The sequence below is a fragment of the Gopherus evgoodei genome, chromosome 1, assembly GCF_007399415.2.
Source record: "Gopherus evgoodei ecotype Sinaloan lineage chromosome 1, rGopEvg1_v1.p, whole genome shotgun sequence".
Classification (NCBI taxonomy): Eukaryota; Metazoa; Chordata; order Testudines; family Testudinidae; genus Gopherus; species Gopherus evgoodei.
The window spans coordinates 17,383,494-17,405,192 of NC_044322.1; the positions used below are offsets into that span (position 1 = coordinate 17,383,494).

The 21,699-nt window shown below is 44.8% G+C and overlaps 2 protein-coding genes across 2 annotated transcripts; both read right to left on the bottom strand.

Annotated features, from left to right (window-relative positions):
- Nucleotides 1-3,803: 3,803 nt before the first annotated feature.
- CREBZF (CREB/ATF bZIP transcription factor) lies at nt 3,804-8,123 on the bottom strand. The gene is made up of 3 exons (XM_030558609.1): nt 7,053-8,123; nt 6,375-6,452; nt 3,804-4,896 (listed from the first exon to the last, which is right to left on the bottom strand). Exons 1-2 carry the CDS (start codon nt 7,913-7,915, stop codon nt 6,404-6,406), a joined length of 912 nt encoding a protein of 303 aa, XP_030414469.1. The 5' UTR covers nt 7,916-8,123; the 3' UTR covers nt 3,804-4,896; nt 6,375-6,403.
- Nucleotides 8,124-9,561: 1,438 nt separating this feature from the next.
- On the bottom strand, nt 9,562-21,298 carry CCDC89 (coiled-coil domain containing 89). Its single transcript, XM_030558623.1, has 2 exons — nt 21,188-21,298; nt 9,562-10,964 (listed from the first exon to the last, which is right to left on the bottom strand). Exon 2 carries the CDS (start codon nt 10,927-10,929, stop codon nt 9,847-9,849), a length of 1,083 nt encoding a protein of 360 aa, XP_030414483.1. The 5' UTR covers nt 10,930-10,964; nt 21,188-21,298; the 3' UTR covers nt 9,562-9,846.
- Nucleotides 21,299-21,699: the final 401 nt, after the last annotated feature.

The window sequence follows — 21,699 nt, forward strand, 5'->3', positions numbered from 1 at the left end:
TAGGTTACCGATGCAATTTTTCAGTCAGTCAAAAATGTTAGCATGGCTATTTAAAGACTCATCAATAGGGGAAAAATAGTTTTAATGCAGGGCTACTTGCCGCTCTTATTTTTATACATACAAGACGTATTTCTCAGTATGCCCCAGTACCCTTTGGCATTTCACACCCCAAAATTATTTTTTCTCCAAGTGGTTGAGTTACACAATTTCTAGTAGCAGCTACCATCACATAAATCGTAGGAATACTACTTTTCATAGTATCTATATTACATCCTGTAAATGGAAAACTAAGCAGGAAAAAGGTGTTCAAAATCCCAAGTCAGCAGTTACAGGTACAGTCATAATTATTTTTAGTTGCATCCTTATCTGTAGAGATTCTGACCATCATGGCAAAAACAGGTTACACACAAACACACATTACCGGTGCAGTACATTTCACTACATTTTAAAGGAGAAATCTACTGTCCAATTAAGAAGCAATGTAGATGGATTCTGAAGGCAGTCAAGGTCTAACCTTCTGTCAGAATGATGGTGATTCAGATTATGAGAGGGAGGGTTGTTACTAAGGAAAGGAAAGGCCTGCATCTTAAGAGAATACCATCATGAGCAGAGCTCTCCGTTTTATAACGGTGCTATAAAACATTACTTCACCCGTCACAACCAGGAGCAGCTTTCTTCTCCCCTTGCTCCCAATCCCCTTGGCAATAGATACTTACTCCTCTACTTGATTTCGTCCAAGCCCAGAAGAGGCCCAACTCCTAAGAAAGCCCCATCCCTGGCACTCTGTTATCCCAACAGGGTGGGAGAGAAGAGTACCTCGCCCACCACTGGTGACCTACTTTTTTCTGTGTGTAAAATACAAAATATCCATTTGGACACCAAGGGCTTATGATGTACATCTACTGAGGCTTTTGTAAGTCTAAATAAATAATAGAGGCAAGTACAATAGGCTGCATAAAAAGTATTTACAATACCTTCCTTCACGCAGAAGACACCATATCCAAATACACAATCCCCAAAATCAAGGTTTTTAAAATTGGGTAATTTTATGAAAGTTTTATATGAAAAACCTTTGCTGTTTTTTTTAAAATAAGTCCCGCAAAATTTCAAAGGAAACACTAGGACTCTCCACTTTTGGGAAGTGACAAAAAAAATTAGTAACTCAGATACATCAATAGATGCCAAAATTTGTGACATGGCTCCCCAAAATTATTTTGATACCATTTCTCCAGGCAGTTACAGGTTGCACAAAAATTGAATTGTTTTTTCCCCCAGATGCTGCTAAGCTGTTTGGAGAAAAAAAAGAGAAGGTTAATTTGCAATGCTATTAAAATGCACAGGCATTTAAGATTACTGAAAATGAAGTCCTATTTCTTACTGATTATTGTAATGGTCTTTAACTACTAGAAAAAGATCAGTACTGAAAAATGTAGCACTATCTCCATGCAGTTAAGACACAAAATGGTGATTCCTTTTGTTTATGTGTATGTTCAGTTTATAACACCAATTATAACCTTTAAATCAGTTATTCCTTGGTAATGCACAGCACAAAACAAAGCCAGCTATTAACTCTTCCAGCTGGTCATTAAGCCAAGAAATATGCTCCCTTATATCATTATTGTTTAAATAATTTTAACAACTTTTTATTCATTAAATTAATCTTCCTGAAGTATTTCCCCCGGTTTTTTTTTTGTTATAAATAAGGTTAAGATTTTGTCATTGTTATTTTGGACAGGTCACAGGAAAAACAGTACTTCACAGAAGCCTGTGACCTGTCTTTGACTTTTATTAAAAATAAAGGTAGGGGCTAACTGCCAGGGGACCATGGTGGGGGGGCTAACACAGTTCCAGGGCCCCTGCAGGACCCATGGAAGCTGGGAGCCCATAGGACCTGCCACCTCAAAGGCCAAGACTGAAGTTGAAGCAGAAAATGTCAGAGGTCTCTGAAAGTCATGAAATCTGTGACTTCCATGACAAAATCTTATTCTTCGTTAGAACTGCGGTAGACTGAGCCAGACTACTTTCAGTAAATGCAATGCCTACACTTACATTAGAGATGGAGGGGCAACCAATAACCACACACACCAACAAGCCACTTTCTTGAAGTGCACTGTCCAAAGAACAAACATCTTTTTAAGACTCTCTCAACAACTGAGCATTATGATACAGCCTTGCAGTCAAACTCTGAAAATCTGTTAAAATTTATCAACTGTGTACTCTGAAACCCCTGCATATATCCAGAAATGTAAACCACATGGGAAGTGTAAGGCCATGTCTACACTACAGGTACCACAGCGGCATAGCTACAGTGGTATAGCTTTGCTGGCATAACTCCGTACTGTAGATGTAGCCTTCAGTGACAGAACAGATTTTTCTGTTACTTTGAAGGAACACCACCTCCCCAAACAATGGTAGCTAGTTTGATGACAGAAGCATTGTTCTGGAATGCTTCCATCATCAACCTAGCAGCACGTTCACTGGTTGTTAGGTCAGCATAGCTACACCCCTCAGGGTGTGGATTTTGCACACACCTGAGCAATGCAGCTATGTCAACCGAAATTTTAGGTGTAAACCAGGCCTAAAACAGTTACACTGCATCAAGTTTAGCCAATTTGTTAAACATTTAATTATTGTCATTCATTACATTTTTAAACATATTGCAGAATGCAGTCAAAATAGAAAAAGCTGTATGTGTAAGGCCCTATTTAACTGGCAATAGTACGGATTCCACAATAGAAGGCTTCCACTGCAATTCTCACAGTGGGCGCTGCGAGAGACCCTGCTCTCAGCCCCAGATGGCTAACAACCGAAAATCATGGAAAAGTAATAAAGGACTTTGTTACTGCAAATAAGAGGGTCCAATATTACTTTTCCACAATCTTCCATGCCTTATCTGCAGCTCAGCCAGTCTGACAATCATTTGCAATTCAAGTATGGCCTTATGTGCGCACCTATTACTAAATCTAACAAGCACTTTGTTGGCCCTTGGTCTGCAATTTAGCATGTGAAAACAAGAACAGAACATAAAATTATGAACATGACTATAGAAAGAGTAGATAATCATCAATATTAGGAAACAAAAAATGAAACGAAAAACGAGAAAGATGTCATCAGAACATGGAAGTAGCTACTAAGCGTGTCTATACTTAAAACACTACAGCAGCACAGTTGTGCCAATGCACCTGTGCCACTGTAGTGCTTTAGTTCAGATACTACCTACACCAACAGGAAGGGTTCTCTCATTAGTGTAGATTATCCAATTTCTTCATTGACCTAGCACAGTCTATGTGGGAATGTACTTAAGTCATTTTAACAATACTACTCGGCATGTGGATTTTTCACATCCCTGATCAATGTAGTTGTACCGACCCAATTTTCTAGTGTAGACCAAGCCTAGTATTTCTGCCTAAGTTGTATGGTTTCTTGAAGAAATGCTCCACACAGTTAAGTGTTATTTATTAAATTACGTATTTAGTAAATCAGAGTGGTCATTGCAAACTCCAAGGAGAAAATGTCACTGCATCTTAGACTCTTGAGAAACAGCAACAGTTTTATTCCATCCCCACCCTCAAAAGTTGTTCATTTAAAAGAGAAAGTAATTTTATAAAGCTGTAAGACAAATCAAAGTATAGTTTAACTCTTAAACACCAGTTCTATATTCTTCTTAGAAAGCTTCCCAACTGATAAAAACATACAGACAACACTGTTAGCACTCCCTTTTTCAATTCCCAACCATCTAAAGATCTATCCATTAAAAATAAAATGTTGAGTTAACAAGATGAAAAAATTATCTGAGCCCATAATTAAAAGATCGACACATCTGGTTTTATTGTAGTACTGTATTCTTATTTGTACGGCACAGAGCTAATTACAAAGAAACATTTACCAGTTTTTCAAGTATTGTTAAGATTTCCAGTTCAAGGCTTCTGCTTCAAAAAGCTATATTTAACAATATTCCATACAGATAGCACAAATTGATTATCATTCAAAGAATTTTCCCCTCTGTTTGGCTTACATACGATTCAGAAGGCACTAAAAATCCCTGCAGTCACATTCTTGGGAGTGGATCTTGTTCTTAGTTGTACAGGCACACATCATTTTGCATGTTGTAAAATTAGCTGTTGCTCATATGCAGTAGATTTTACAGAACGCAGTGATGCACATGTGCATATTAGAGGCCATGATTAACTCCCAGATTGCTCTGATCTAACAATGAAGTGTTTATAATCGTGCAAAAAAGGGGAATCCTATTATAGAGCAAAATAATGTCACATTTAAGTTAAGATAACTTTTTAAGTTATCTTAAAGCTGACTAAAAATGCCATGGAGTCTTCCATGCTTATTGTTTTAATACTTTTGTTGAATAAGATGATTACAAGTAAAGATGTGTTTCTCCAACTATGAGCTGTACAAACTCAGTCTAGGCTCAATCAAGTCTAGTTCTTCCCAGCTCACATATCACCAAGAATAAGAGCTCTAAAAGGTTACATTTGGCTCTTAATGACACTTGGACTACCCCACTGCCTACAATGGGGTTGTAGAAGTGTAAAAAACTGGAACTCTAAATAGACAATCCAGCTGATACTGCATATGATGGAACAGAATCCACAGCTAACTAGTTCTTAGCTGGCTGACTCTGTATTTCTGTGAACATGCAACTCTGAATACAAAGAAAGCAGACGTTTACCTTTGTACATTGTCACTTTTCAAATTGGTATCACACTAACTTTGGATTGGTGAGATTAGTTTTTCCAAACATTCCAGCTTTTAAAAAATGAAAGACAGCAGAAGCCCTGTTACCTCTTTTCCCCATTTCTTATACTACCTTTTAAAATAAAGCAGGAAATGTGGCCAGCAGCTGGTCCCGTCTCTTCTGCCCCAACACAGCTGTATCCACTTTAGCATAAAGAAAAACAAGGATGCTAAATACACATATACTTTATCAAACAGTGATGTTTCACAAAGAAATTAGTTGTCTCTTCTCTTCAATTCCTATTACCACTAATGGGAGCTATTTAAGCACATCACTGGGCTAAGGAGATCCTTCAATTTACTCTTAATGCAACATATAAATCCATTATACCTTAGTTTTAAGGTTTAAGTATATTAACTCAATCATTTTAGAAACAGAGATGTCTCAATTGTTAACTCTAGACTTAAGTTTACCCATTCTTTGTGAAACCTCACTTTACACTTAATTTTTCACAACCCTTTCTTCCCCAATTTACATACACATAAATAATCTAAACATTTTAATACAACCAAAAAATAAAAAGGTGTATTGTAACCTATTCATCTTGCAAGATGGGTAGTATTAGTGCTGGTCCAAAAGCAACTCTCACACATTTGTCTGTGACCCCCAAATTATTTTATTCCTCCTCTCTTAACTAAACATAGAGGTCTGCATGAGTATTATTTTTTCAAGCCATCAAAGAAAAGACATAACCTTTGTTCATCTGCAATTGTATTTCCTAACTAACAATAGAAAGTTAAGAGATATTTATGAATACTCAGAGATGTTAATTTAAGATCCCATAGTAAAGTTACACAACTGTGCATGCAATTTTCTAAGTAAAACGCCACTTTTGAATACAAGGAATCTCAGTGAGCTTGGGAATACAGACTATTTATCGTGAACTAGAATTAGAGTTATTTCAATGCACTGCAATCTTTAAATTGCAATTCACATCACAGTTCTGTGAAAAAAGTAGGTGACTTGCCTGCATTAGAGTGCCATTGTATATAATAACTGAAACCAATACTTGGGTTCTCTTTAACATACATCACCAAGTAAGGTAGACTAGTGAGAACTGATTTTCTTTTTTAAAGTGATATTGAGAACCACCCAGGACTAGAATCAGGAACTGTATATCACCGGAAGACACAAATCCTGACCTTTCAAAAGAAGGCCCATTTGCTTCTAGTTCTGGGTGGTCTAAAGACAAAAGACCTTAAATTAAAAAAAAAAAAAAAAAAAGTCACATCATACTGACTACCATATTATTTGTCCCTTTCCCTAGTCAGATGCATATTTCAGTAGCAAGTATCTTTAAAACTGCTACTATTAGAAGAGAAGCAAACGTACAGTGTAGGTTATTTTTCCATTAATTTGAGAGATACTGGCTACTAAAATCCAGTCAAAATTCCACTGCAGAATATAGGCAAGGAGAAGAATAAATGATCAGAATGTGATTTTAATATTCACTACCTGTCCATCATCCAAAGCTGGAAACACTTTGGCAAATCAGTACAAATGCTTTTAGGATGAGAAAACATTTCTAAGCACTGGTCCTGAACCAATGATCAGAAAAACCTGGACTAAGCATCAATGCAAGCTGTTTGATATCGCATTATGGGAATATATGGATCCTTACCAGGTTGCGAGGTGGAAAACGACTGTTCTTTAACCCCTACACAACGGAGCCTGGCAGGGCAAGCACCTAAAAAAGAAACTGTCAGAGAGGTTTAATAGTAATGTATAGTTGAGAATTGTTACAGTTTTATATGCATGCTTTAACTGTCTGCTGATCAATACTATTTTTGTTCTTAAGTCTGTCCAGTGATGATGATGTCCTAATAAAGTAGCATTTTTATTTTTTAAAAAACAAGTATTTTCAGCTCCTCAGGATAAGCAGACTACACATTATCTGATTCAAAACAGGGTACACAGTATTATCTTTACTGGCAACTGTGGGGACTGAGCACACTTTCATACTTCAGGTTTGCATGATCTTTCACTCACTGCTGCAAACGGCTCCGAATACACCTGCATGTGTCAGTTTGCACAATATTTAGTACACTGCTGTAGCAGATTCCAAGCGCGCTACTTGTGCGCCAGTTTTGCGCGATCTTTACCCAATACAAACAGGCTCTCAAGTGTGCCGTTCACACGAGCTCTTTACCCTCTGTCACACACGGGCGCCGTTCCCATGCCAGGTTTGCCTACCCCCTGTTTTTCAAGCCATGACCTGCTTGCTCCGCCACGGCCCGAGGCCCCCGGAGGTGGGCACAGACAGATGAGAATAAAGACCGAAGCAGGTACTTGACCCTACATTTTGAAGGAGGCACATGCCCGCCTGGCACACAGGGAGCAGAACTCCACCGACAACTGATCCCTGTCCACGTGGAGGCAGATCCCGCCGGAGGCCGGCCGCTCCTCCCCCTCCGACTCCCCAGCATCCTGGCTCGGCAGGGCGTAGTCGTGGTCGCGGCTCTCGCCGGCCTGTGGCGGGTGCTGATGGGGCGGGTCCGTGTCCCTGAAGAGGCTGGTACGGAGCCTGAGCCCTCCCGCCCCGGCCAGGCGGCTCAGCAGCTGCCCCAGGGCGCTCTGGTTGGCCAGCACGGCCCGGAGGTAGCTGGTCTCCCGCTCCAGATCCCGCAGGCGCCGGTTCAGCCCCCGGTTGCGGTCCCGCAGCTGCCGGTTCTCAGCGGCCAGGCCCTGCAGGCGGCTCTCCAGTCCCAGCACGTACTGCTTCTTCTTCAGCCGGTTCAGGCGGGCCGCGGCCGCCGCCTTCAGCCGGCTCCTGGCCGCCACCCCGCCCGGGCTGGCCCCACAGCTCCTCTGGCCCGGCGCGCTCGTGGGCGGCTCCGGCTCGCCCTGCTGCCCGCAGAAGCAGCCGCTCGGCTCCACGTCCAGCTCCCAGTGCGGCGGGGCCGCCTCCAGCAGGTCGCCCAGCTCCAGCCCCGAGAATAGGTCCTCGTGCTCCGCCGGCTCCTCGGCCCCCTGCTGCGGCTGCTCCAGGACGGCCGGGTCCCAGCGCTGCTGCTTGGGGCGGGGGCCCCCCGGCTCCTCCTCCCCGCCATCGCCCCCTCCGGCCGCAGGGGCCGGCCCCGCGCTGGGGAGCTGCCAGGCGGCGGCCGAGGGGCTCTCTCCGCCAGACGAGGCCGCCAGCAGCTGGGTCAGGCTGTGGCGCATGGTGGGGAGGGGGCGAGGCCCGGGCTTCCCCGCAGGCGGGCCTGGGGAGAGGAAGAGGCTCCCCGCAGGGGGAGGGGAGACGCCGCGGGACGGAGAAGCGAGCGAGGCTCCAAGGCCAGGCGGGACCCTGCCGCCGCCAGCCCCGGCTACCAGGCCGCAGCGCGCGGGGCTGGAAATGGCGGTTGCTCCGGCCGGGGCTGCGCGGACCGGAAAGAGAAGAGACCCCTCCCCTTCTGCGCGCGCGCCATTTTCGGGGAAGGGGCGGGGCAATGGGGGATTCTGGAGGGGAGGGGCAGTGGGGGGGAGGATTTTGGAGGGGCGGGGTGGGGTATCTATTGGGTTAGCCTGGCGGAGGGCAAGTAGTGTGGCTGTGTTACAAAGCCGAACAAACAGGCTGGCTTGCTGAAAAGTGGTCTCTGTGTACTAGGGTGACCAGACAGCAAATGTGAAAGATGGGGATGGGAGAGTAATAGAAGCGTGTATAAGAAAAAGACCCCAAAATGAGGACTGTCCCTATAAAAATTGGGATAGCTGGTTAGCCTACCGTATACTTACAAAGAAGCTTTAATCCCAGGAGCTGTACCAAGGACCTGTTAGCGCAGGCGAGACCCCTGAACTGCCGCCATTGCTGGAGCACAGCGCTAGGGCCGCGAAAGTGATGAGGGGGCTGAGGCATGGCTTATGAGGAGAGGCTGAGGGAACTGGGCTCATTTAGTCTGCAGAAGAGAAGAATGAGGAGGGATTTGATAGCTGCTTTCAACTACCTGAAAGGGGGTTCCAAAGAGGATGGATCTAGACTGTTCTCAGTGGTATCAGATGACAGAACAAGGAGTAATGGTCTCAAGTTGCAGTGGGGGAGGTTTAGGTTGGCTATTAGGAAAAACTATTTCACTAGGAGGGTGGTGAAGCACTGCAATGGGTTACCTAGGGAGGTGGTGGAATCTCCTTCCTTAGAGGTTTTTATGGTCAGGCTTGACAAAGGCCTTGCTGGGATGATTTAGTTGGGAATGGTCTTGCTTTGAGCAAGGGGTTGGACTAGATGACCTTCTGAGGTCTCTTGCAACTGTATTCTTCTATGCTTCTATGATGTGCACACAATAGGGGAAGAGAAAAGTTTTGCCAAGAACCCCTGCCAATGCCCCTATTGCTATAGTAAAATGATGTATTTATTATCCCTGTAACATCACATAGAACAGCATGGGGCTCAGTTTACTTGAGGATGATGTACAAAGTCCAGGTTTAAACCTGATTTCCAGTGATCAACATTTTTCATACCTAAGACCTGATCCAAGCCCACAGACGTTGATAGGAGCTTTTCTGTTGATGATGATTGCTTTGAATCAGACCCCTAATGTAGAGAGAGCTAATCATCCACCTGAAAATCATCCTCCATGATAAAGATACAGTACATGTACTAATCTGCTTTATCCTGCCACACAGGTAATAAACTGTGATCTTGTTTGTGTGACCCCTTTTTCCTTTCCAGCTCCACTTTACTGTATATTAACAATATGCTATATCAAATATAAACTCTTCAGGGCAAGAGCTTTTTCTCTTTAGTTGTCATGTAAAATACTTAATGTACATCTATAATCTGTAAAAATTACTAGAAACATGAGAGGCAAGGAACAAACAAGACAAACTCGTAAATGAATATGAACTTTCCATACTAAAGTCCATTGTTTCCCAGTTTTATTTAGCATAACTTGTTCTACTACTCAAAGTGCCACGTTAGGCTGCCATCTCAAATCAATGGTATGGAAACAAAAGATGGGCTTCAAACCAGACCTCATAAAAGGTTTGTAAAGCTGTGGGCACACTATAAAGAAATCTGATAAAAGATCATTTTAGTTTTTTTAAAAAGGGTTACTAACAAGCAGTAAGTAGTGTGCTATAATAGTTCTGCTGAGAGCTGAAAAGAGAGTGAGGGGTTATGACATGAAATGACGGAGTTTGTTATTCAGCTCTTTTTCTTTAGTTAGTAAGTCCATGCTGTGTTTCTTGTAAGCATCAAACTGCATCCAGAGCTCACTGTATGCTTGCTCACTTCCCTCCACATGTCGCTGCAGCTCTTGGACCCTTAAGTTGCTGTCCACTGCTGCTACCTCTCTCACAAAGCGCTCCTCTGCTGTCAGCCTGGCCCTCTCTGCAGTCTCCAGTTTCTTCTCCAACTGCTGAATTTCCCGTTGCTTCTCCTGCAGTGTCTTGCCCCTCTCCATAGCCAGATGCAGCAGCTCCTCTTTCTCACGGCTCACCCTCTCCAACTTGGCTTGCAACTCGCTGCCCTCAGCCTTTTGCTGCCTTTCTGCCTGCTCCAGCTGTGCAACAGTTTGGCAATGCTTCTCCTCCAGACTTTGCAGCTGACTTCTCAATAAATCAGTTTCCTTGGCATGGACACTGGCTTGTTGGCTCTGAACTTCCAGTAGCTCCTTCTCTCGCTCCTGGGCTCTGTGGCTATCTTGAGCACATCTCTCCTTTAAGGAATCTACCTCCTGAGAGAGCCTCTTCCCCTGGGAAGTGAGTTGGAGGACCTCAGCCTCCTTCTCCTTCAGAGCCTGGCTGAAAAGGGTCTGGTTTTCCTGCCTCAGGCACTTATTTTCCTCCCTAAGCAGCATGTTCTGCTGCTTGTACTCATCCTTGAAGCGGATCATGTCCTCATGGTTGGCAGCCAGGTCCATAAAGCGCTCCTCCAGCTGCTGGGCCCGGCGGGTCTGACTTTCAAGCCTCACACTATCCTCCATCCTCAACTCCTCCAGCTCCAAGTTGAGACTCTCCAGTGCCTTGCAGCGCATTAGGGTATCATCCGCTCGCTTCTTCAATATGCAGATGAGCTGAGACTGCTCATGAAGGCGTGAGCGTAGCAGAGCTTTCTCCCCCTTCTCCCCATCAGAGAGCCCATGGAGTTTCTCCAGGGCCTCATACAGATCTCTCATGTCTCCTTTTGTCTCTATTTCAGCCTCCTTTGAATCATTTGTGGGGCAGGACATCTCAGGATCCTTCTCATCCTGAGGCATGGAGCTGCTGTCTCCTGCGGAGTCTGTAACTCAAGCTAGATAACAACAGCTTCTCTTAGTAACATTCAAAATTATTTAATTGCACCCAACAGTTCTAGTTTCCCAACCAACAGGGCTGCAATTGGTGGATATGCCCAGGAAGTTCTATTATATCACAAGTCAGGAGACTTGGACATTCCAGAACAGATTGCAGTTTGCCAACAGCTCTTGAACTGGTCACTTTCCTTGGCTCTGCAGATTGGGGAGGGCGGGAAGAATCTAATCAGTATTTTAGATGTCTTTATTCTAATGTGAGAAGTATGGGGAATAAGCAGGAAAGAAGTCGAAATCCTAGTAAATAAACATAACTATGGCATAGTTGGCTTCACAGAGACTTGGTGGGATAATGCGCATGGCTGTAATATTGGTATAGAAGGGTACTGTTTGCTCAGGAAGGACAGACGGAAAAAAGGGAGGAGGTGTTGCCTTATATAGTAAAACTGTATACACTTGGACTGAGGTTAAAATGGAGATAGGAGACAGGTTTGTTGAAAGTCTCTGAGTAAGGATAAAAGAGGTAAAAACAAGGGTGATGTTATGATACAGGTCTACTACAGACCACCTAAACAGGAAGAAGAGGTGGATGAGGCTTTTTTTAAACAACTAACAAAACCATCCAAAGCACAGGACTTGGTGGTGATGGGAGACTTCAACTACTCAGACATCTGTTGGGAAAATAATACAGCAGGGCACAGATTATCCAATAAATTCTTGGAATGTATTGGAGAAGGTGGAGAAAGCTACTAGGGGAGGGATGTTCTAGATTTGATTTTGGCAGATAGGGAGGAACTGGTTGAGAATTTGAAAGTGGAAGGCAGCTTGGGTGAACATGATCATGGAGTGGTAGAGTTCATGATTCTAAGGGAGAACAGCAAAATAAAGACAATGGATTTCACAAAGGTAGGCTTTAGCAAATTCAGGGAGTTGGTAGGTAAGATACCGTGAGGAGCAAGTCTAAGAGAAAAAAAACGTTGAAGACAGTTGGCAGTTTTTCAGAGAGACAATATTAAGGGCTGTGACACATGGCCAGAAAGGGTTAAGCATCCTGCAGGCTAAATGACCCAGAGTCAACCTGTAGAGACATGTTAGAAAAGTATGTGAATGGCAGTTAGGGCCATTCCATATTAGATAGGTTAGAACTTTGAAATGGACACCTGTATTGGTAGAGAAGTAGAGGTGATACTAATAGTATGTGTGGCTTGTTCAATTTTAGCCATGTAAACAGACAGTTCCTTTCTATTACTATAGCTATTGATTTAGAGATCAAAAGGAAATATTAACATTTAGATGAATCTTGGGTGAAATAGTATCATTGTCTATATGTTTCTTTAGAGCTGTATATGAGCTAGGTAATGGATAAATTACCGGTGATGTTTGGGAAACAGAAGGCTACATCAAAAGCCTATTGTTCACCCAGGACTATATTGTCAAGAGAATGCTGAAAAAAGACTGTATAAAAGCCTTTTGGGACCTGATCCTTTCATCTCAGATCTGCTTGATAGTTCATGCAGGGGAAGCTTAAGCCACAAGGCTGAGATCTCCATTCCTAACCTGGAATTACCCTGAATATAAACACTGGACTATAACCTATGAACTAACCTATGAACTAATTCTGTAAGAATTCTTTGCACCTACAAAGCTCACTATCTCCACCATGAATCTGAATCTCAAGAACTGTACTCATGTCTGTATGTATACTGATCTTTTAACCAATACTCTCTCCCTTTTCTTTTTTAATAAATTTTAGTTTAGTTAATAAGAATTGTCTGTAAGCGTGTATTTGGGTAAGATCTGAAATATTCCTTATTAACCTGGGAGATAATGTGTCTGATCCTTTGGGATTGGTAAAACTTTCTTATATGATTAATAAGATTTTCAGTAATCCTCATCATATTTGACCTGGGTGTCTGGGTGGAGGCCTGAGGCTGGGTTGTTTTAAGGGAACTGTTGGTTTCACAAAACGAGATCAAACTAGTTGGAGATATAAAAGGTAACAGGAAAACATTTGTGATAAACTCAGTCCCAGAGGGTTAAAAAGCCCTGCTCCTTATCAACTGGGAGGCAACTACAGGTCAATCAGGTTCAACTGAGAAAGGGTTACCAAGGTAGCAATTAGAATCAGCTGAGGGGGAGCTACCTGAGGGTAATTAGTATCAGCTGATTCCAACTTAGGGCTGCCTGAGACCTTTTTAAACCCTTCCCTAGGAGGCAGGGGCCAGGAGCCAGCCCCTAGCCCTAGCCCTGCTGCCAGGAGTGTAGGAGCAGCAAGACAGTAAGCCTCACCAGGAGGAGAGGCAGTACTCTCTCCCACAAGGGAGTAAAAATACTCTAAGTAGGACTGGTGGAGATATGGGGAGCAGACTTACCCTGTGTCCTTAGGGGGACTTCAGTACTCAAGCCTGTCTCACCAGGGCTAAAAGCAGCAGAGGTTGGGGAGACTGAGAAGGTACCTTGCCACACATGGTGTCAGGGGTGGGATGTGAGTGAGACTTCATGGCAAGCCATCTCAGGGCAGGGTAAAACACCCCCTAGAAAAAAACCCCAAACAAACAAACAAAAACAAAATGGAGGATGTAGTGAAGACATTGGTGCAGGCCACTGCAGCCCAACAAGAAGCTACCAGGGTGCAGATAGCTACCCAGCAGGAGGCAGTGTGAATACAGCAGGAGACAAATCAACTACTGATGAGCCAGGCGGCTCAGGATCGAGCCGCCCTGCATGAGGTTGTGAACCAGTTAAAGGCCCTGACCACCCTAACGCATGGCCCCCATGGGACTCGGCCACTACTTACAGAAGATGATGATGGATGATGTCGTGGAGGCATATCTCCTTGCGTTTGAGAGAATGGCCCAGCGGGAGGCCTGGCCCCAAGACCAGTGGGCCAGTATCCTGGCTCCCTTTCTGTGTGGGGAGGCACAGAAAGCATATTTTGATATGACAACAGAAGCAGCTTCAGATTAGTCCCAGCTAAAGGCAGAGATCCTGGCGAGGTCTGGTGTGACGACAGCTATAAGGGCACAGCGGTTCCATGAGTGGAAATACCGAGTTAACAGAGCCCCGTGGTCCCAGCTGTTTGACCTGATCCATCTAGCCAGGAAGTGGCTGCACCTCAAGACCCACTAGCCAGAGGAAGTTGTGGAAACCATAGTTGTGGACAGGTACATAAGAGGGCTACCGCCGGACATATGAGGATGGATCAGTCAAAATGATCCCTCCTCCTATGATGAGCTAGTTGCCCTCGTAGAGAGACACCTAGCAGTGCAGGAACTTTCTCAGACCACCGTGGAATGGAGGCGCCAGAATAGGAGGCAAGTCTATGTACCAAAGGCCTGAGTTGCCGTAGCTCTGGGCTGAACTATGGAGAGAAGGAAGGAGGCCGAAGAGCGGCCCGAGTACTCGGAGGGACTTGGGGACTGGGAGAGAAAGAATCAGGGGGTAAGGCCCCACAGCCCAAAAAATAGGGGGCTGCCTCGAGCAGGGTACCGATGTTATGCATGTGGAGAGATAGGGCATATAGCTGCCCAATGCCCAAACCTAGAGGAGCCTATGCAATGCGTCCTGGGAAATCTAGAAGAGCCATGTCACCTGATAAATCTAGTAGGGGTAGCGATGGTCCCTCCTAGATATACTAGGACAGTTAAAATGAATGGTATAAAGACCACCGCGTTAGTAGACTCAGGAAGTGCAGTCACGCTGATCTCAGGAAAGCTGGTTGGGTATGATCAACTATCCCAGGCCAAGCGCATAGGGATATCCTGTGTCCATGGGGATGCCAATTACTACCCGACCATCCCAATAAAAATAGAGGTCCTGGGAAACCCCACTAAGGTGACGGTGGGGGTGGTCCCAAAACTCCCCTGCCCAGTCCTCATAGGTCGAGACTTCCCAGGGTTTGGCAGCCTACTTCCTCGAGGGGAGTCAGAAGAAGATAACTACCCAGAGAGCAATGGGATGGCTTCAATAGTTAGCAACCCCCTGGCCTTCCATGAATTTGCCCAGGATTTATTCTCACCCTCTGGGAAGACCAGGAAGACTCAGCGAGAAAGGAGGGCAGATAAGAGGAGGGGAACGAGAATCCTGACCCAGAACCAGAAGCCTATACTCATAGGGGAAAGAATTGGCCTGACTGACAAGGGAACTAGGCAGGAGGTCTGTGAGCCAACAGCCGGACCCAATTCCCCAGGGACCTCCCTCAAGGGGGAGGGGGAAATAGAACCCCCTGAGTTTGGGCAAATTGGACCTTCACTAGAGAATTTTGGACGGGATCAGGCCAATGATCTAGTATATAATAATATTCGCAAAGAAGTAGTTGAGGTGAATGGGGTCCCTGTGGAAGGAAGAGCCAAGGGCCCAGGGCCATATTATATGATCAGGAAGGATCTGCTGTACAGAGTAGTCCGTATCCAAGAGCAGGTCGTGGAACAGCTCCTAGTACCACAGAAACATCAGAGGGGAGTGATGGAGCTAGCCCACAACCATCTGTTCGGGGGACATCTAGGGGTAGATAAAACCCTGGATCGAATTTTGCAGAGGTTTTTTTGGCCTGGAATCTATGCGGCAGTCCGGCGATACTGTGCCTCCTGTCCGGAATGCCAATTACATGGGCCCCGACCATGCTTAAGGGCACCTTTGGTACCTCTGCTGATTATTGAAGTCCCTTTTGAGCGAATAGCTATGGACCTAGTAGGGCCATGAGAAAAATCAGCCCAAGGCCATCAGTACATACTGGTGGTGCTAGATTATGCCACCCGGTACCCCGAGGCCATTCCCCTACGGAACACTACGTCCAAGACCATAGCGAAATAATTAATCCAAATTTTTGCTAGAGTGGGAATACCCAAAGAGATCCTGATGGATCAAGGAACCCGCTTTATGTCTAAATTAATGAAGGATCTATGTGCAATGCTCCATATACAGACCCTAAGGTCATCAGTCTATCATCCACAGACCGATGACCTCGTCGAGCGTTTTAATAGAATATTGAAGAACATGATACGAAAGGTGGTGAGCCGGGATGGGAAGAACTGGGACACCCTGCTACCATACCAAATGTTTGCGATAAGTGAAGTACCTCAGACTTCAACTGGGTTCTCCCCCTTTGAACTGTTATATGGTCACCACCCCCGTGGCATACTGGACATTGCCATTGAAATTTGGGAAGAACAGCTGAACCCAGGGAAAACCTCATCGAGCATGTGTTGCAGATGAAAGACAGGATAACCCAAGTCACCACCATAGTGCGGGAACACATGGAGAGGGCACAAGGGACCCAACAAACATACTACAATTGCCAAGCGACGATCTGAAAATTCCAGGTGGGAGATGGGTAATGGTGCTCATACCCACAGCGGAGAGCAAGCTCCTGGCCAGATGGCAGGGGCCATATGAGATAATAGAAGCCATCGGAGAGGTCGATTACAAGGTCCGACAGCCTGGACACCAGAAGCTGGAACAAATCTATCATATAAACCTGTTGAAACCTTGGCAAGACAGAGAAGCTCATGTGGTCACTCTAGGGTCACCTTCTCTCGAGAGCAACCCGCCTGGCCAAGTGGGAATATCCCCTGACCAACGAACTGAGGTGATCAACATGATCAAACACAACCAGGATGTGTTCTCAGAAAAGCCAAGCAGGACTATTGAGGTTCATCATCACATCCTCACAGAGCCTGGAGTGAAGGTGAATGTCAAGCCATACCGGATCCCAGAGGTGAAAAGAGAAGAGATCAAGATAGAAGTCAGGGAAATGTTGAAGTTAGGAGTCATTGAAGAGTCTCATAGCTAATGGTCAAGCCCAGTGGTCCTAGTACCTAAATCGGACGGCAGTATGAGGTTTTGCAATGACTTCCAGAAACTGAATGAGGTGTCCCAATTTGATGCTTACCCTATAGCCCGGATAGATGAGTTAATTGACCAACTGGGGAAAGCACAATTTTTGTCCGCCCTTGACCTGACTAAGGGTTATTGGCAAATTTCCTTGGCCAAGGCCGACAAAGAGAAGAAGGCTTTTTCAACACCAGAGGGACTATATCAATACACTGTCCTCCCTTTTGGTTTACATGGGGCTCCTGCAACTTTCCAGCAGCTCATGGACAAACTGTTGCATCCACATGGCAAGTATGCAGCCGCCTATCTTGATGATGTCATTATACATAGTCCAGATTGGGAGACGCACTTGGGGAAGGTGGAAGCAGTCCTGGACACCTTGAGGAAGGCGGGGCTGACTGCAAATCCCTCCAAATGTGCAATTGGGCTAGCAGAAACCAAATACCTTGGGTGTATAGTGGGGAGAGGCGTGGTGAAGCCCCAACTCAACAAGTTAGAGGCAATGCAGAAGTGGCCCAGACCACCCCAGAAGAAACAGGTCAGAGCATTCCTGGGGCTGGTTGGGTACTACAGACGGTTCATTCCCCACTTTGCCACCAGGGCATGCCCGCTAACAGACCTAATGAAAGCCCGTGGCCTGGACATAGTAAGATGGTCTAGCGCGGCTGAGGAAGCTTTTGCAGATCTGCAAACTGCCCTCTGCACCGATCCAGTGCTGGTAGCTCCAGACTGGAAGAAGGAGTTTATCTTGCAAACGGATGCCTCTGAAGTTGGGTTGGGAGCGGTTCTTTCACAAATGGTTGGAGCAGAAGAACACCCAGTTCTGTTCCTCAGTAGGAAACTCCTGCCCAGGGAACGTAAATATGCCATAGTATAGAAGGAATGCCTGGCCATAAAGTGGGCTGTAGAAAGCCTTCGTTACCACCTACTTGGATGGAGGTTTACCCTTGTCACGGACCATGCCCCTCTGAAGTGGATGCACCAAAACAAAGAGAAAAATGCGAGAGGGACGAGGTGGTTCCTGTCGCTACAACCCTTCCACTTCAGAATACAACAGAGATCCGGAATCAAGCAGGGCAACGCGGACAGCCTTTCAAGGGTACACTGTTTGCTGACCCAAGTAGCCCAGCCTTGTAGTGTTGAGTAAGGGGCGAGGATATGTGATAAACTCAGGACAGACAGCTGCAAGGGAGGGGTAGGAATCAGTCCCAGAGGGTTAAAAGGCCCTCCTCCTTATCAACAGGGAGGCAACTACAGGTCAATCAGGTTCAACGGAGAAAGGGTTACCAAGGTAGCAATTAGAATCAGCTGAGGGAGAGCTACCTGAGGGTAATTAGTATAGCTGATTCCAACTTAGGGCTACCTGAGACCTTTTTAAACCCTTCCCTAGGAGGAAGGGGGGGGGAAGAGCAGAGAGAGAAGGAGCCCTGCTGCAGGAGTGTAGGAGCGGCAAGACAGTGAGCCTCACCAGGAGGAGAGGCAGTACTCTCTCCCACAAGGGAGTAAAAATATTCTAAGTACGACTGGTGGAGATACGGTGAGCAGACTTCCCCTGTGTCCCTAGGGGGACTGCAGTACCCAAGCCTGTCTCACCAGGGCTAAAAGCAGCAGAGGCTGGGGAAACTGAGAAAGTACCTTGCCACACATTCTACAAATACATTAGAAGCAAGAGGAAGACCAAGGACAGGGCAGGCCCGTTACTCAATGAGAGGGGGGTAACAATAGCAGTAAGTGTGGAAATATCAGAGATGCTGAATGACGACTTTTTTTTGGTTTTCACCAAGAAGGTTGATAGTGATTGGATGTCTAACAGAATGAATGCCAGTGAAAATGAGGTAGGATCAGAGGCTAAAATAGGGAAATAACAAATTAAAAATTATTGAGACAAGTTAGATGTCTTCAGGTCACTAGGGCCTGATGAAATGCATCCTAGAATACTCAAGGAGCTAACTCAGGAGATATCTGAGCCATTAGCGATTATCTTTGAAAAGTCATGGAAGACAGGAGAGAGTCCAGAAGACTGGAAAAGAGGAAATGTAGTGCCAATCTATAAAAAGGGAAATAAGAACAACCCAGGAAATTCCAGACCAGTTATCTTAACTTTTGTACCTGGAAAGATAATGGAGCAAATAATTAAGCAATCAATTTGCAAACCTCTAGAAACTAATAAGGTGATAAATAACGGTCAGCATGGATTTGTCAAGAACAAATCATGTCAGACCAACTTGATACCTTTCTTTCACTGGGTAACAAGCCTTGTGGATGTGGGGGAAGCAGTAGATATGGTATATCTTGACTTTAATAACGCTTTTGATACTGTCTCGCATGACCTTCTCATAAACAAACTAAGGAAATGCAACCTAGATGGAGTACTACAAGGTGGGTGCATAACTGGTTGAAAAAACATTCCCAGAGAGTAGTTATCCATGGCTCACAGTCATGCTAGAAAGGCATAATGAGTGGAGTCCCGCAGGGATCAGTTCTGGGTCTGTTCAATATCTTCATCAATGATTTCGATAATGGCATAGAGAGTACATTGCAGATGATACCAAGCTGGAAGGGGTTGCAAGTGCTTTGGAGGCTAGGATTAACATTCAAAATGATCTGGACAAACTGGAGAAATTTTCTGAAGTAAATAAAATGAAATTCAATAAGGACAAATGCGAAGTACTCCACTTAGGAAGGAACAATCAGTTGCACACATAGAAAATGGGAAATGACTGCCTAGGTAGGAGGACTGCAGAAAGGGATCTGGAGGTAATAGTGGACCGCAAGCTAAATATGAGTCATCAGTGTAATACTGTTGCAAAAAAAGCAAACATCATTCTGGGATGTATTAGCAGGAGTGTTGTAAGCAAGACATGAGATGTAATTCTTCCGCTCCACTCCACGCTGATTAGGCCTCAGCTGGAGTATTGTGTCCAGTTCTGGGCACCACATTTCATGAAAGATGTGAACAAATTGGAGAAAGTCCAGAGAAGAGCATCAAAAATGACTAAAGGTCTAGAAAACATGACCTATGAGGGAAGATTGAAAAAAAAATGAGTTTGTTTAGCTTAAAAGTTGTTACAAGGAGGAAGGAGAAAAAAAATTTTTTTGTTTTAACCTCTGAGGATAGGACAAGAAGCAATTGCAGCAGGGGAGATTTAGGTTGAACTTTAGGAAAAACTTCCTAATTGTCAGGGTGGTTAAGCAATGGAATAAATTGCCAATGGAGGTTGTGGTATCTCCATCATTGGAAGATTTTCAGAACAGGTTAAACACCTGTCAGGGGATGGTGTAGATAATACTTAATCCTGCCATGAGTGCAGTGGACTGGACTAGATGACCTCTCAAGGTCCCTTCCTGTCCTATGATTCTGTGATTCCCTGCTGCACCAGTGCAAAGTTAAGGAAGCAGTGAAGAGAAGACACGTAGCCCTAGCCAGAAAAAGAAAAAAGCAAACCTAAATAATACTAGTACTTATCCATGTCCAGCAACCCCCTAATGACAAACCCATGGCAGTTCTTTATTGCTGTGATTCCAGGCAAATATTGTCTGTTTACTTAACTATAACATTAATAAGACAAATAAATCCTTACACAATTTTCTTCCCCTCTATTCTTCATTCCATATCTATTATTAGAAACACAAATATAATGGGTTACTGGACTGGTCTTTTAACTGATTGTAAACAATGACTGGATGTCTATGAATGAAAAGGGCTATATAAGTGCTAATTATTATTACTGAAAGTGAGTGATCTAATGGTTAAAGCACAGGGTTGGAGACTTGGATTCTAATTTTTCCTTTGCCACTGACTTGCTGTATTATCTTGGGCATGTCACCTGTCTGTGGCTCCGTTTCCTCATCTGAAAAATGGGGAAAATATTTATATTATAGGAGCAGACTGGGACCCTATCATGCTCGGTGTCGCAGAAATGTGTGAAAAGACATTAATGAGCTTCTACTCAAAAAGATTCATGAATAGGGGTGTGTAAAACATACCTGTAAATGAGCATGCTGAAAAGCAGCATATTTTATTTTTAGATTGTGAGGTAGTGGTAGGATAACAGGAAGTGGGGAGGCAATGCCAGGAAAGGGAGGATGGAGGGCAAGGGAGATAATGTGGAGGAGAGCAATGGGGGCATACAGCTAGTCAGCAGAGATTAGAGCACTGTCTCAGAGCTGTGTAGTGGTGACCTTCTCCAGAGGGTGCCCTCCCATATAGATACACCAGTCTGTTCACATCCGCTGCTGCTGTTTTCCCTGCCTCATGACAAGTGGAAAGAATTGGTCGGGGGAGGAAAAGACCAGGTTTAGGTGGGCTAGGTGCAAGGGATGCAGGAGAACAGGCTAAAGAGGATGGATTAAGAGTAGCATATAGGACAAGAACAGGAAAATGTTTCCTTACCAGATATTTTCTTTTCTCTGGTTTGTCTGCCACTCCTACTGCAGGGTTTCTGTCTCCATGGAGACGAGGGGCTGAATCAGACTCTAGTCATTCCACAGCTCATGCCTGTGATTTGGCTCCTTGGAAAGCTGCCAGGTGTTGGCAGGCCAACCCTGAAATAGCTGGGAGTGCTTCACAGCAAAAAAATACCACTAACATATCTTTTTAAAAGATCTTGTAAAGAGAACTGGATATTCCAGAAGAGAAAATTTTGAAATGAATTACAGGCCTGAACTCACAAAGAGCTGGAGAGGTCACATTGTCAGGCTGTAAACTTCAGGGCAGGGGCCTGGGCTTCATACCTGCCTCCGTGCTGAAGATAATGGGATATGGACCCTGCCCCAAAGAGCAATGAAGGATCTGGGCATGAGGTGAAAGAGAAGAGCAAACAGCAAAAGTAATGTACTTGGAGAGAGATTGTGCATATGTCTTATTGGCTCTACTTGCGTGTGTGTGGGGAGGAAGTTTATGTA

Bases quoted from the DNA above. Each gene is read 5' to 3' on its own strand.
- CREBZF (XM_030558609.1), bottom strand. From the start codon at position 7,915: ATGCGCCACAGCCTGACCCAGCTGCTGGCGGCCTCGTCTGGCGGAGAG. The intron at 6,453-7,052 runs GTAGGGTCAAGT...CCTCTCTGACAG, and splicing joins GCATGTGCCTCCTTCAAAAT to TTTCTTTTTTAGGTGCTTGC.
- CCDC89 (XM_030558623.1), bottom strand. From the start codon at position 10,929: ATGCCTCAGGATGAGAAGGATCCTGAGATGTCCTGCCCCACAAATGAT.